Here is a 14,043-nt window from a genome sequence, read left to right as displayed (position 1 = left end):
AGAGCAAGTCAAAACAGCCAGAAGGCAAAAGCAAAAGTGCTTTCTTTTTAAAACACCACAGAAGGGTCATCTCTTCCTCTGATTATACAGCAGCAAAATAAAGAGGGCAGGGCTTTCCAAGCAGGGTTGGGACCCCAGCTTCTGCCCAAGCCAGCTCTGCCGACTTGGGCAGGTCCCTTTACCGTTCTGAGCCTCATTTTCTTCCTCCACAAAATGGGAACAATAAACCAACAATCTGACTGGGCTGCTCAGAGCTCTAAACAGAAGCATCTAGTGTTCTTTCATTTTTTTTTTTTGTTTCATTCTGTAAGTTTTATTAATAGGAACACAAGTATATAAAAAATCCTGTTTATAACAACATGGTGATTTTGCTGAATTAAAAGCAAGAAAGTGTCACGAAAACAGAATAATGTATGAGCTTGTCTGTCTTTATATCGTTGCTCCTCCAAACAGTGCTGGTTCATCTCAGAAACATTCAATAATAATTAAATTAAGTTGCCTTTGCTATTTTGCCAACTTTTCATTATATAAAACCACAGCTTTACATGCATATTTCAATTTTCTTGTTATAAAGACTATATATTCAAGGTAAGAGATACAATATTTTTATTTCACACTTTCTTAAGCTTGATGGGTAACTTTTAAACACTTGGACACAGGAGGTAGGGGCCTCCCTCCATTCTATTGCCCTCGCCCCTCCACATGTTAGAGGAGAGCCCGCTGATTCTCACACACAACCCCCTGCTACATGGCCACAAAGCCCCAGGGATTCCTTACGCTGGGAACTCTGGGTCATGAGAGCTGTTTTGTCAAGATGCAGAACATAATGGAACGGTGTCAGCCAGAAATGAAACACCATAATCCAATGATGGATAAATCCTCTGCTTATGCAGCACTTTCAGCTTAACAACCAGACCAGGGTGAGGGCAGGACTTGACCTTGTCACTATAACCCCTCATTTATGGATGCAGACACCGAGGCCCAGGAAAGTGAAATGGCCAAGGTCATGCGATCAGGATTGCTGGTCTCCTGACCCCTCCTCCTCCTTCTCTTCCCGCCACCCTGCACAATACATCGATGCAAACCAAAGGTCTCACTTTTTTTTTTTTTCCTCGTCTTTTTGCCATTTCTTGGGCCGCTCCCTCGGCATATGGAGGTTCCCAGGCTAGGGGTCCAATCAGAGCTGTAGCCACTGGCCTACGCCAGAGCCACAGCAACTCGGGGATCTGAGCTGCATCTGCAACCTCCACCACAACTCACGGCAACGCCGGATCCCCAACCCACTGGGCAAGGCCAGGGATTGAACCCGCAACCTCATGGTTCCCAGTTGGATTCATTAACCACTGAGCCACGACGGGAACTCCCAAAGATCTCACTTTATATGAACATTCTAGCTGACTTCCTTAGAGACCATGTCGCTCTTCCTCTGGCTCTTACTTTGTTCTGGCTCGCATCCTTTCAAAACGATATTCCATCACTAATACACTATATATGCGATAAATACAAGACACGGCGGTGGGTCTCATTGGCGTGTAGGAGCTGCCCCTATGCCAACAACTCCCAAATTCACGTCCCAGCCTTGGACTCTCCTCTGGGTTCTAAACTCTTTTTTCTTACCACCTGCTTGACATGTCCTCAGACAGTCTAACAGGTATTTCAAATTTTACACCACCCCACAGGACCCTTGATCTCCCCCAAGAGAAACCTATTCCTCCCAGGTTTCCATATGTTGGGAGGTGTCATCATCACTCATTCTCCCCCCTCCCCCCAAGAAAAAACCCACATCAAGGAGTTAGGAACATGGGTTCTGAAGCCAGAATTCCTGGATTCACATTTTATCGCTGTCCCTGGCCAGGGGGGTGATCACGGGCAGGTGAAGGGGTCCCTCTCTGTGGACTGACTTCCCATCCACAGGATGGTTATTGCACTAGGACTGGCCTCCCGAGGTTGCTCTAAGACCGAATGTGGGAACACTTGTAAAGTTCTCGAGAAAGCGCTTGCCAGAACAAGCCCTCCACATTGGCTTAGATTAATCTTAACTCCTCCTTTCTTTTCTTTTTTTTTTTTTTTGCCTTTTCTTGGGCCGCTCCCGCAGCATATGGAGGTTCCCAGGCTAGGGGTTGAATCGGAGCTGTAGCCACCGGCCTACTGCCAGAGCCACAGCAACTCGGGATCCGAGCCGCGTCTGCAACCTACACCACAGCTCACGGCAACGCCAGATCGTTAACCCACTGAGCAAGGGCAGGGACCGAACCCGCCACCTCATGGTTCCTAGTCGGATTTGTTAACCACTGCGCCACGACGGGAACTCCTTTTTTTGCTTTTTAAGGCCACATTCATGGCTTATGGAAGTTCCCAGGCTTGGGGCCGGCCACAGCCACACAGGATCCGAGCCGCATCTGCGACCTACACCACAGTGCACACTGGATCCCAGACCCACTGAGCGAGAACAGAGGTCAAACCCGCATCCTCAGGGCTATTAGTCAGATTCATTTCTGCGGCACCACAATGGGAACTCCCCTCCTTCTTTCTGACTTTCTCTCGATTCTCCCCTTCTCTCTCCCCTCCTCCTCTCTTCCCACATCACACCCCATTTATCAGCAATTCCCACTGGCCTGTCCCCAAAAGATAACTCAAATCCTTCCTCTTCTCTCCGTCTTCACTGCCACGGTCCTAACCCCACCACCACTGCCTCCGGCCTGGTTTCCACACTCGCCTTCTCACTGGGATCCTGGCTCCCCGTCAGGTGTCCATAGTTCATTTCCACACACTAAGCCAGCAGGTTTTTTGAAAATATAAAATGGATCATGGCACTTTCCTATATAAAACCCTGCTAGGACTTTGCATTGCTCTTTGAAATTATTTTTTTTAAAAAAAGACTTTATTTTTAGAGCAGCTTTAAGTTTATAGAAAAATGGCACAGAAAGGACAGCGAGTTCCCATTGGCTCCAGGCACAGTCTCTTCCATTATTAACATTCTGCATTAGTGTGGTGCATTCTTACAATTCATAAATCAGGACTGAGACATTAGGACCAACTCCATTCCATGGTGTATGTTAGGGTGCACTCTTTGTGTTACATGTTCTATGGGCTTTTGACAAAGGCGCGGTATCACGTATCAACCACTGCACTGTCACAAAGAACAGTGTGCTGCTGCCCTAAAAATGCCCTGGGCCCCACCCGCTACCCCTCCCCAAGACTTTGCACTGCTTTTTCAAAATCAAATCCAAATTCTTTACCATGTCCCCAAAGACTTACCTGATCTTCCTTTTCCTGGATAAGCCAGGCCTATGTTACCCTAAGGCTTCTGTCCAAGCTGTTTCCTCTTCCGAGAAGTTTCCACCTCCAGATCCTCGTATGGCTAACTCCATCCTGCCTTGATATCCTACATGTGGCCTTTCCCATCTACCCAATGTACACTAGCCCCCAGGTACTCCCTATCACATCTCCTTTTTTTTTTTTAACTTTCTTCATTAGTGTGGTACATCCTTACAATTCATAAATCAGTATTGAGACATTATGATTAACGAAACTCCATAGAGTACATTGGGGTTCGCTCGTCCCCGTCTGAAGATGTCTTGTTAGTCTATTTGGTCCTCGAGCATCATCTCTGTTCCATCTAGAGCGCAAGCACCCCAAACCGGAATTCATCAGCTTTGTTCACTGCAGGGTCTCCAGCCCTAGGACACGCCTGGCTCAGAAGGGCTCAGTAAACACTCACTGAATGAATCAACCCCCAACTGAATGAATAAATAAATGACTAATGCCATGCAATGAGCGTCTACATTTGTTTGTGTTTTAGAGCTTACAAAGAGCTCTTGCAGACATTTTCTTAACCTAATTTATGTGATTAGGCTCAGGTTTAGATGGAACTTGAAAAACATATTCATACTCTCTCTCCCAGTTTCTCAAGGGCACAGATCAGGATGGGGTAGGAATGTTCTCTCCAGGGGGAGAGAGTGATTTTCCCTTTGAACTGGACAAACAGAATCTCTTGGTTTTAATTCCTAACTCTAGGACGAAGAAAAACACTTGGAGATGCAGAACCTTGACTGATTAGTAACAGTAACACTTTGTCATTTGGGCAGCCCTTGCTGTGGGCCGGACACGGTACTGAGTTCTGTAGCATCTATCGCCACAACTTACCTGGAGGGTCGATGCCATGAGTCATTCCTATTTTCCGGACGGGGAAAGGAGAAAGAGGAAGCGCGGGGTGGTAGAATGGCTTTCCCAAGGCGCGGAGCCGGCATTTGAAGCCAGGGTTATCTGACAACAAAGTCCAGGCAACTCTGGCCCTTGGAATAAGAGCTGAATAAATAGACCAAGCCTAGCTGAGCAACCTGGAAATCCCACCCATCCTTGTCCGCCCCGTCACATGGGTGGGTTGAGAAAGGGTTAAACCCCCAAAGCGAGAGGGAACCATTGTGGTTTGGGTGGTGCTTTTTCAAGGCCAAGATCAGGGAGGTTTGCACAGCATGCTTCCCCTCCACCAGGCCACAAAAAAAGCCCAGGTATTAATGAATGACACGGAGGGCGGGGGAGGGATGTTTCCACTCAGCAAGATTTTGGCAGGGACTGTGTGTTCACTTTGGGGTCTCACACTTTTTCAGTCCCTCATCTTTTCTGGCTCTTACAGGATGCTGGAGGCCGCCCCCTCCCCCGCCCCAAGCCAGGGGGCCCGGCCCCCTCCAGTGTTTTCAGCCTGGACAAGGGGGGAGCTGAGGTGGAGCATGCTTGGCCAGGGAGGCGGCCAGTCTCCCCTCCTGCCGTTCTTCTGCCCACACAATTATCTGAGGAACGCTGCTCCCTGCCTTGCATCAGAAAGCAACATTTTTAAAGATGAAGAAATCCCTACTTTCTTTTCTTAATTTGTTATTGTCATGACATGCCTGACTCAATGAGGAAAAATGTTAAATCCCTGCCCAAGGTTGCAGGCTTGTCTCCCCCAGGCTTGAAGTTCCTCCAGATGCTTTGTGCTGTCTCCCACCTCCGCACCTCAGCTCACGCACACGCTGCCCTTGCGAACTCACAGGGCCCCTGTTTTTCTCCCGTGTGTTGCATGGTTTGGCTCAGAGTCACCGCCTCCAGGAAGCCCTCCCTGACACATCCCTCCCAACTTGCTGATGGGATTAGGAGCTGCCCTTCTGTACTCTCAAAGCTCCCTCATCTAAGCCTTACCTGGTACCTGCGTGATCCTCAATGCCAGGGACTGTGTCTTAAGTCTCTCTCTCTCTTTCTCGCTCTTTCTCTCTGTAGCCCTACACAGTCTGTGGCACAAAGTGGGTATTAAATAGCTGTTAAATGAAGGGATGAGAAGAGGGAAAGAAATGGGAGAAAAGGTAGGAAGAAGGAGGGAGAGAGGTACCTTCGTGGTCAGATGAATAGATGCAGATATAGTATAGATGCAGAGACAAATGGATGTAACTAGCTGCACGCCCAGGTCTGCTTATGCATGCTCCAGCCACAGGCAAGGTCTGGCCTGGGCAAAGCTCCGGTCCAGGAGTCCAGAGGCCTGAGCCCTCACCGCCCCACCCCCAGGCTGCTGCTAACTGGCTGTGTGACATGGGATAAGCCACACCCCCTTCTGAGCCTCCCATGTCTCATTATAAAATATGTTATTTAATTAAAGACTTAAACGTGGAAACAACCGAAATGTCCATCGATGGATGAATGGATTACAGTGTGGTATATATACACACTGGAATACTACTCAGCCATAAAAAAGAACAAAATAATGCCATTTGCAGCAACATGGATGGAACTAGGGACTCTCATACTAAGTGAAGTCAGAAAGACAAAGACAAATAGCATAGGATATCACTTCTATCTGGAATCTAATACACAGCACACATGAACCTATCTATAGAAAAGAAACAAACTCACGGACTTGGAGAATAGACTTGTGGTTGCCAAGCGGGAGGGAGAAGGGGAGGGAGTGGGATGGACTGGAAGTTTGGGGTGAGGAGATGCAAACTCTTGCATTCGGAGTGCATAAGCAGTGAGATCGTGCTGTACAGCACAGGGAACTATAGCCAATCACTGTGATGAAACAGGATGGAGGATAATGTGAGAAAAAAATGTATATAACTGGGTCACTTTGCTGTACAGCAGAGATGGACAGAATGTTGTAAATCAACTATAATAAAAAATTTAATTAAAAAAGAGACTTAAACATGAATGCCCTCACTGCCGGAGGTGTGGCAGTGTTTCAACAAGACCCAGCACTGCCTTCCCTCAATGGCACTCCATCAGCAACAGGAGGGACAGAATGCAGGGTGCATGAGCCAGGAGTCCCTGCGTCTGGACCCTCTCCATTTCCGTCTCGTACCAACACAGCACTTGAGACGGTCGAAACCTCCCCCCCCTCCCCCGCCCCATACCTCATAGTACCATTTTGGCTGCTTCTGTGTTCATCTTCCCAGGGATAGATACACGCAATTCCTGGATCAGATGGACTGCAGCAGGAAGGACAAAGGCAGCCCCCATGAAAACAGTTTGGCACCCATCACCCTGCCTCCAGGATCCATAGGGACCCCACGTGAGGCCCCAGGTCACAGGAATATATACAGAGCTTGATATAGTTCTTCCACCACCCAGGGTCCAGTTCCCAGGACAGGGCACCAGCTCCATCTCCTCTGTCCTGGCCTGTTCCTAACCCCACTGTCAGACCCCAGAGCCCCAACTCTAACCCCATGCCCAGCCGGCTCTGCTCTCTCTTCCTGCTTCCCCTCAGCCCCAGAACACCTCCTGCTTGGTGTGGCTCCCTCCTCCCAAAACCCCAACCCAAATCTGCACTTGAACCCATTATGAGGCCTCCTCAGCAGAGTTAACCTTTTACAACCAAGGGTTCTGTCCCTTGGCCAAGGTAGGACAAAGCAGGTACTGTACTTTATTAAACCAGGCCTTTAAATCTAGCGACACAGTATATATTATTAGTAAAAAACTGAAAGTGGAGTTCCCGTCGTGGCTCAGAGGTTAATGAACCTGACTAGTACCCATGAGGACTCAGGTTCGGGTTTGATACCTGGCCTTATTCAGAGGGTTAAGGATCTGGTGTTGCCATGAGCTGTGGTGTAGGTTGCCGATGCAGCTCAGATCCAGCGTTGCTGTGGCTGTGGTGTAGGCTGGAGCCTATGGCTCTGATTCAAACCCTTAGCCTGGGAACCTCCATATGCCATGGGTGCAGCCCTAAAAAAAAAGAAAAAAAAAAAAAGAAGCAGCAGAGAAATCAAACACTGAACTCTATTTAATTACACACATGCTGAAGTGTTTAGAAGTGAAGTGTAGTGATGCCTGAAGCTTATCTGGAAATGTGTCCAAAAAATTAAGTTGGGAGCATGAATGGATAGAGAGATGGAGGGAGGGGTGGACATGTGACAAGGTAAACAGAATAAAATGTTACTTGTAGAGTCTAATAATGGGTAAATGCTTGTTGGCTACCCTTCTTTCCACTTTTCTTATGTTTAACTTTTTTTAATAAAAATATTTAAGGAGTCCCTGCCATGAGGCAGTGGGCTAACAATCCAAATGCAGCTGCTCGGGTTGCTGTGGAGGCATAGGTTCGATCCCCAGCCCAGCCAAGTGGGCTAAAGGATCTGGTGTTGCCACAGCTGTGGCATAGGGTCACAGCTACAGCTCAGATTCAGTCCCTGACCTGGGAACTTCCATATGCCATGGGGGCGGCCATAATAATAAAAGTAAATAAAAATTTTAAATAAATTTAAAAATAAAACTATTCTGGAAAAAATATAATTGAAAGCAAGCTGAAGGATCGATCATTTGGGGGATGGTAAAATCAACTGTGTCATTGATGTGGTTTTCTGAGGCCACAACAGTGATGGTTCTGATAACTTCGCAGGAATTCAGAAGCCTAACGTGGAAAAGAAACATCAGCCGGCGACTCAGTCTGTCTGTCTCTAAGGATCATTATTGTTGTTTTTCGGCCACATGGTGGCTGAAAAGAGACCATCTTAGTTCCCACTGTGGCTCAGCAGCAACGAACCCGACTAGTATCCATGAGGATGTGGGCTTTAGCACGAGACAGACCTGCCTGGGTTCAAATCTCAGCCCTGCACTGACCATCTGGGTAAACTCCCTGTGTCTCATTTCTGCTCACCTATAAAATGAAGACAAGGCATCTGCCTCATAGAGCTGTGGGAGGCAGGGACAGGGGACACCCAGCGCATCAGTGCCCATCGGGATCCTAAATCAATGCCTGGTGTCAAAGAGCACCCAGCTGGAAGGAAGTGCCAGCGTTTAAAAAAAATCTCTGATTCCAGGAGGCCCCCTTGGGGCTTGGCCACAGATGTGGAAACAGAGATAACCAACTGACACGCAGAGAAATGCACTCTTGAGGTCTTGCCCCACCAGCAAAATCTTTTTCCCAGAGCTAACAAATCACCAGGATGATTTTTTAAGAGATGCTGCAAGATAAACAGACTGGATCAAAGTATGCTTATAAAGCTCACAGCGGTGACGTTAAGCTCAGAAGATTTGAGACAGTTCTTTTTTCCCATCCCTACTCTTCGGCACCCTGTTCCCTTTACCCGGCTTGCTTCTCTGGTTCTGCACCCACCCCAGCTCCCAAACACCCGCACGCAGCTCACACAGCACCTCCTCCGGGAGGCCCACCCTGACCCACCAGGCTAGGAGGGGTTCACTGGTTGGAGCCTGTCCTAGTACCCGGTCCTCTTTGTCATTCTATGTATGTGTGTGTGTGATTGTTTATCTCACGTCTCCCAGAGCCCAACACAGTGCCTGGAGCATAGACGGCTCTAAGTACATAATTGGTTGAAAATGAATTCCAAGCGACTTCACTTTTTTGGAGATGGAAAAATAAAGAGAAATTGGTGGTGGGGTGGGAAAGGCAATAAAATAAATCCAGCTACATCCATGTTTATCCTGGACAACATGATATGTAACTTGTAACTATTAAAGCAGTAGAGCAGTGTCCACAGTGGTCTTACTCTGTTTGGAGGGACAGGCAGTCAGGGTGAAGCGGGAGAAGGCATATGGCATAATTCTCCTCAAATCCCACTTCCTGCTGTCCAGCCCTCTGCATCTCACAGGCCTCTCCCCTCCCTGCTGATAGCTGCCCATGGGGACCCATAAGGGCCCCCAGGGGGCTGGATTCCATTTTCTGTAAGAAGGAACTGAGGCACCTGTGCAGATCATGTGACCTGACTACTGTTGTGGACACAACCAACCACCTTGCCACATGCTCAGAATTTGCACTTGAAAGGCTGAGCTGCAAGGCTTTTGCTCGGCAGTAACTAACCCAACTAGTATCCATGAGGATGTGAGTTCTATCCCTGGCCTCGCTCAGTGGGTTAGGGATCCGGGGCGCTGCCGTGAGCTGTGGTGTAGATCGCAGACACGGCTCGGATCCTGTGTTGCTGTGGCTGTGTTGTAGGCCGGCAGCTACAGCTCCAATTCAACCCCTAGCCTGGGTGTGGCCATATGCTTCGGGTGTGGCCCTAAAAAGACAAAAAAAAAAAAAAAAAGAGAGAGAGAGAGAGAGACCATCTCTGCTGCAAACCCCTTCCATCCATCCTACAGTGAGTCCCGGATCCATGAAGGGGCTTATCCAAGCTCACAGTGCTGTGTAACGATTTAACTGAATGGATGTCCATGCATTTAACACCCAATCTTCCAGCTGCTGAACTCAGAGAAGAGACTTGGGCATCCTTGCTGAGTGATGTGGGCTGACACCCAGAGAAATATCGAACCCTAGGACCAAGCATTTATTCCCACGGCTGACATGCAGGCTGCCTGTGACAGCTCAGAGTTGAGTGTCTCTCTTAGGAATTACCCTCAAATGAAGGGAGCTGCCTCTCTCAAAGTTATGCTCCAGGCCCCAGGGCAGCCCACACGCAGTGATGGGTCACAGCAAGGGTACAAAGCCCCAAGGGATCAGCTGGTTCGACTGAGGCCTGAGTTGAGGGAGCATCTCACCCCAACTCCTCCCTCTGTCCAGTTCTGCCTCCTTCACCCTCACAGGTATTGCTCCTAGGAACAGTCTCCAATGAACTTCCTACACACAAATCTCTATCTCAGAGTCCGTTACCAAGGAAACCCAACCAGAGATGGTGATGCAGCCAGGGACAGGAAGTGGCAAGGCGCCGTGGAAATAAAAAGGAATAAAATGGTTTCACCAAAGAGCAAGCACCTACTAAACACCAGGTTAAAGCCAGTCCTCCAAGACTCCCCAGTTTAAGTAAAAGCATTCTATAGTTTACCTCCTAAGAGAGTCACTCTGAGTGCCTGGCCCACCTTCTGTAACAGAGGGCGGCCACAGCCACCCGAAGCCCTGGAACACTCCATCTTTCATCCCCGAGGGCGGGGTGCTCTGTGAGGGTCCCTGGGTCACAACAGGGGGAGTAGCTGCTCTGGGTGTTGAAATCTTTTCTGTGTTACACAGATGCTGCTGGAGCCATTTACAAGCTTCATCTCATTCATTGCTCCTATGACAGCAATTTATGGTCCCCGATTTGCAGGGGAGGAAACTGAGCCATTGTGAGGTTAAATATCTTTCCCCAAAGCAACCAGCCTGTTAATCTCAGAGCCAAGATTCCATCCCCGATGGTCAGACCCCACAGCCCTGGTTCTCAGTCCCTTTGCTCCACTGCCTTTCTTCAGAACTCACGGATGCGTTAATAGAGCCTAACCAAAGGGATCCCAGGATTCTAGCCATATCTGCCACATCTTCCTGGAGCTGGAAAAGTCAGAATGTGCCTTTGACTTGCTCTCCTTTTTAAAGAAAACCACGTGTTTATTCTCTTATGCCAAAGTTACGACAGAGCTGAAGTTTTGCCAGTGTTGACTTTAAAAGCTGGGCTGAGGGGTTAAAATCCTTTTCCCTGATGCCTGTTTGTTTATATTTCCCGAGAAAATGAAGGCGGTTGTCGTAAGAAGCGATCTGGTCTACGGAGCTGTACCTGCAGCAAGGTAAGGAGTCCTGGCGCCCCTCCCAGTGCTCAGATCTGCGAGGCTCAGAAGGGTCCCCTGCTCCAGAGACCTGCTCTCTTTCCCATCTCCCCCAGATGCCGAGCAGCTCCCCCTCCTGTTTCGCATCTGGCTAGAAGCAGAGCCTGGCCGGACGGGCTGGGTATTTAGGCATCATCCCATCAGATGCCCCTCCCCTGAGTGTGGCCAGGCACACTCGGACAGGAAGACAGGGCAGGTAGAAACCAGCTGCCCCAGCCTGGGCTCAGTCTCATGCCCTTGTGGGTCCTGCAATATGCCCATCCCTCACCCCTCTGCCAAGCAGCCTAGTAAGCGCTCAGCCAGCATCTGGGAGGACAATGCAGACAGGCAGGGAGGGACCGCGTCCTGCTGTACCACACACGTGCGGGAGCGATCACTCACGGGCGGGCGCACACGCACACATACACACACACACACACACAACCAGGGCACAACCAAGACAATGCTTCCCTGTGCTTCCACTCCCAAAGAAGGGGTCCAAAAGTCAAACCCTCCATCCCCACCTCACCATGAATCCCCCAGGAAGCCACCCCACTTACCATTCTCCCTTCGAGGGAAGATTGTCTTCTGTAAACTCATGACGGGGGCTCTGAGGATGCCAGAGAGCCGGGAGCCGTCCCTCTGAGTCTGGATCCCGAAGTCGTGGGGGATCAACGGCAGTGCCTACGGCTGGGAGTATTTGAATGGGAGTTAAAATTACAAAGTAACTCCTCGTTAGAACTGTTTTTCCTCGGCAGGGAGGGAGGAAAAAAAAAAACCCTTTCCTTTTGCCAGCAAATCTTTAACGTCTCAAAAAAAAAAAAAAAAACGGTCGCTTCCAACTCCTGCCCTCCTTGCGAAGCAAATGTGTAGAAGGCAATGTTATTTCACTGAATCAAGCCCTCAGATCCTAAGCCTTTTCCTGTACCACAAACAGAAATGTAAAACCTCAAACTTTCCTTTGGGCTCGGAGTCTGTTGTGAGAGGGCAGAACACAACGCCTTCTGAGATCTAATGTATGGAAACTGTGCTAAACTGTTAAATCATCCCAAGTACTCAACCCGGCTCCCCCCCTCCCCAAGTCTTTTTTTTTTTTTTAATGAGCTCTACTGTGTTTATGTAATTGCAAGGGACAAACACAACACCTAAAATCCTTGCCTGAAGTTGAAGTGATTCATTTTCTCCTTTGCACACACCACACACAAACACAGCGCCTGTTTAATCCAAGTGAAAACGCCTTTCATAAAATCTGCACAGGGCTGGGGCAGAGCTGGGCATGGTGAATGCAGCCTGTGTCCCCCGAGAAGGGCAGTTGGCCTTAGGGGAAGGTGGAGGCTGATTTTTAATCAAGACAAACAGAAGGCGCTCTGACTCCCCGCCCATGTCAGGACAAGGAGAGATGAAAGAAAAGTGGACTCAGACCCTGGTAACGGGGCTATAAAATGTTTTCAGCCTACTCTGCCCCACTTCCCCTTACTAGCCTTCCCATACTAGGGGGATTTATTTTTAGACTTGGATGAGACGTACTATTATTTTAAATGACCAATTTGATTGCTGGGTTAAATAAATCCTTGGATTCCCCCACCGAAACAACCAAAGGAATATACAATCAGTGGGCAAAGAGTCAGCGCTGAAAACTGGGGAAGAATGTGATGGTTTTCGGGACACAGCAGTGTGATAGCAGACCAAGGGGAAAGCCTGCTCTGTTGGAGAGAGAGAGAGAAAAACTCACCAGGGAAGCAAGTGAGACAGACCCCGGGCCAGGTCCTGGGTTACATGTCACCTGCCAAGTGACCCAGGTCTTCCAGGGATGGGCCCCTGCGGCGGCTGCCTCAGGCCCCTTGGCATTCATAGTCTTGAAGAGTCACTGTCGCTTGATCAAACCACCTCTAGGTCACTGTGACCACTCTAGCCATCCCCCCACCTCCCCATCCCCTACACATCCCTTAAATAATCATTTCTCAGGGCAGTGCTGCAGGGTGCCAGAAGAACCTCTGCTATCAGCACCTGGAGTCAGAACAGCTCCCTGAAAGTCACCCTTATCCCAGGATGAGGGTGAAGATCTGGAGATGGCGCTCCCCTACTGCCTGCTCAGCCTCGCTCTGGGTAACCAACTCACTGCCCAGGCCATGAACCTGCAGGATGCTGCAGCTAAACTATGCATGAAACTTTGGTTGCATTCTAGTGGTACCCAGTTCCAGCCACAACAGAAACTGACTAGATAAATAGGGAATACTTAGCAGAAGTTAAAATGATGTAATAAAGTAAGATTTATTATCATGGAAAGATGTCTGCATTACATTGCTAAGTGAATTAAATCAGTGTGGAGTGTGCTCAGTGGACGTGAAACTAGATTAAATGTGGAGAAGTAAAATTGAGGGGTGTTTTCTTCATGAGCTTCCCAGCATCCACTGAGCTTTCCAACATCCATAATGTTATCTACATAAGTCAAGATAATAGCAAGGGCTTTCAGTTCACACCACCTATAGGATGATAGAAACTTTTTTTTTGTCTTTTGTCTTTTTTGTTGCTGTTGTTGTTGTTGTTGTTGTTGTTGTTGCTATTTCTTGGGCCACTCCCACGACATATGGAGGTTCCCAGGCTAGGGGTTGAATTGGAGCTGTAGCCACCGGCCTACGCCAGAGCCACAGCAACGCGGGATCCGAGCCGCGTCTGCAACCTACACCACAGCTCACGGCAACGCCGGATCGTTAACCCACTGAGCAAGGGCAGGGACTGAACCCGCAACCTCATGGTTCCTAGTCGGATTCGTTAACCACTGCGCCACGACGGGAACTCCAGAAACATTTTTAAATTTAAAAAAATTAAGTCAAGTCATTGGCTTTGGAACCCCTAAGTAGACTTTGTTAAATCAGTAGCAAAGACTATATTTTTGGAAGTCATATCTTTAGATCATGTGTGTTAAATCTTTGACAAAGGATGTATTGTTTGATTGGTGGGCAGAATAAAGGCCCCTCCAAAGATGCCACATGCTGTTCTTGGGAACCTGTGAACAAGTTATGTTTCACTCAGGGGGGATTAAGGTTGCAGATGGAATTAAGGTTGCTAATCAGCTGA

General features: G+C 48.6%; 1 protein-coding gene and 1 long non-coding RNA gene across 5 annotated transcripts in view; one reads left to right on the top strand and one right to left on the bottom strand.

The window, feature by feature from the left end:
• Window positions 1-11,913, bottom strand: part of IL16 (interleukin 16) — a 128,535-nt gene extending 116,622 nt beyond the window's left edge. For 2 of the 4 annotated variants that reach the window (XM_047795468.1, XM_047795469.1), the window contains exon 1: window positions 11,526-11,671. In XM_047795468.1, coding sequence (XP_047651424.1) covers window positions 11,526-11,565 — 40 coding nt within the window. In that variant the 5' untranslated portion in view covers window positions 11,566-11,671. Of the gene's footprint in view, window positions 1-11,525 lie in introns of all 4 variants that reach the window. The other 2 variants (XM_047795470.1, XM_047795467.1) reach the window with 2 other exon arrangements.
• On the top strand, window positions 10,629-13,251 carry LOC125135374 (uncharacterized). The gene is made up of 2 exons (XR_007136951.1): window positions 10,629-10,947; window positions 12,931-13,251. It is a non-coding gene; the product is annotated as an uncharacterized LOC125135374 (long non-coding RNA).
• Window positions 13,252-14,043: the final 792 nt, after the last annotated feature.

The sequence above is a fragment of the Phacochoerus africanus genome, chromosome 9 (genome assembly GCF_016906955.1).
Source record: "Phacochoerus africanus isolate WHEZ1 chromosome 9, ROS_Pafr_v1, whole genome shotgun sequence".
Lineage (NCBI taxonomy): Eukaryota > Metazoa > Chordata > Mammalia > Artiodactyla > Suidae > Phacochoerus > Phacochoerus africanus.
Note: the sequence above shows the minus strand (reverse complement) of the source record. Positions and strands in the feature narration are given on the sequence as shown.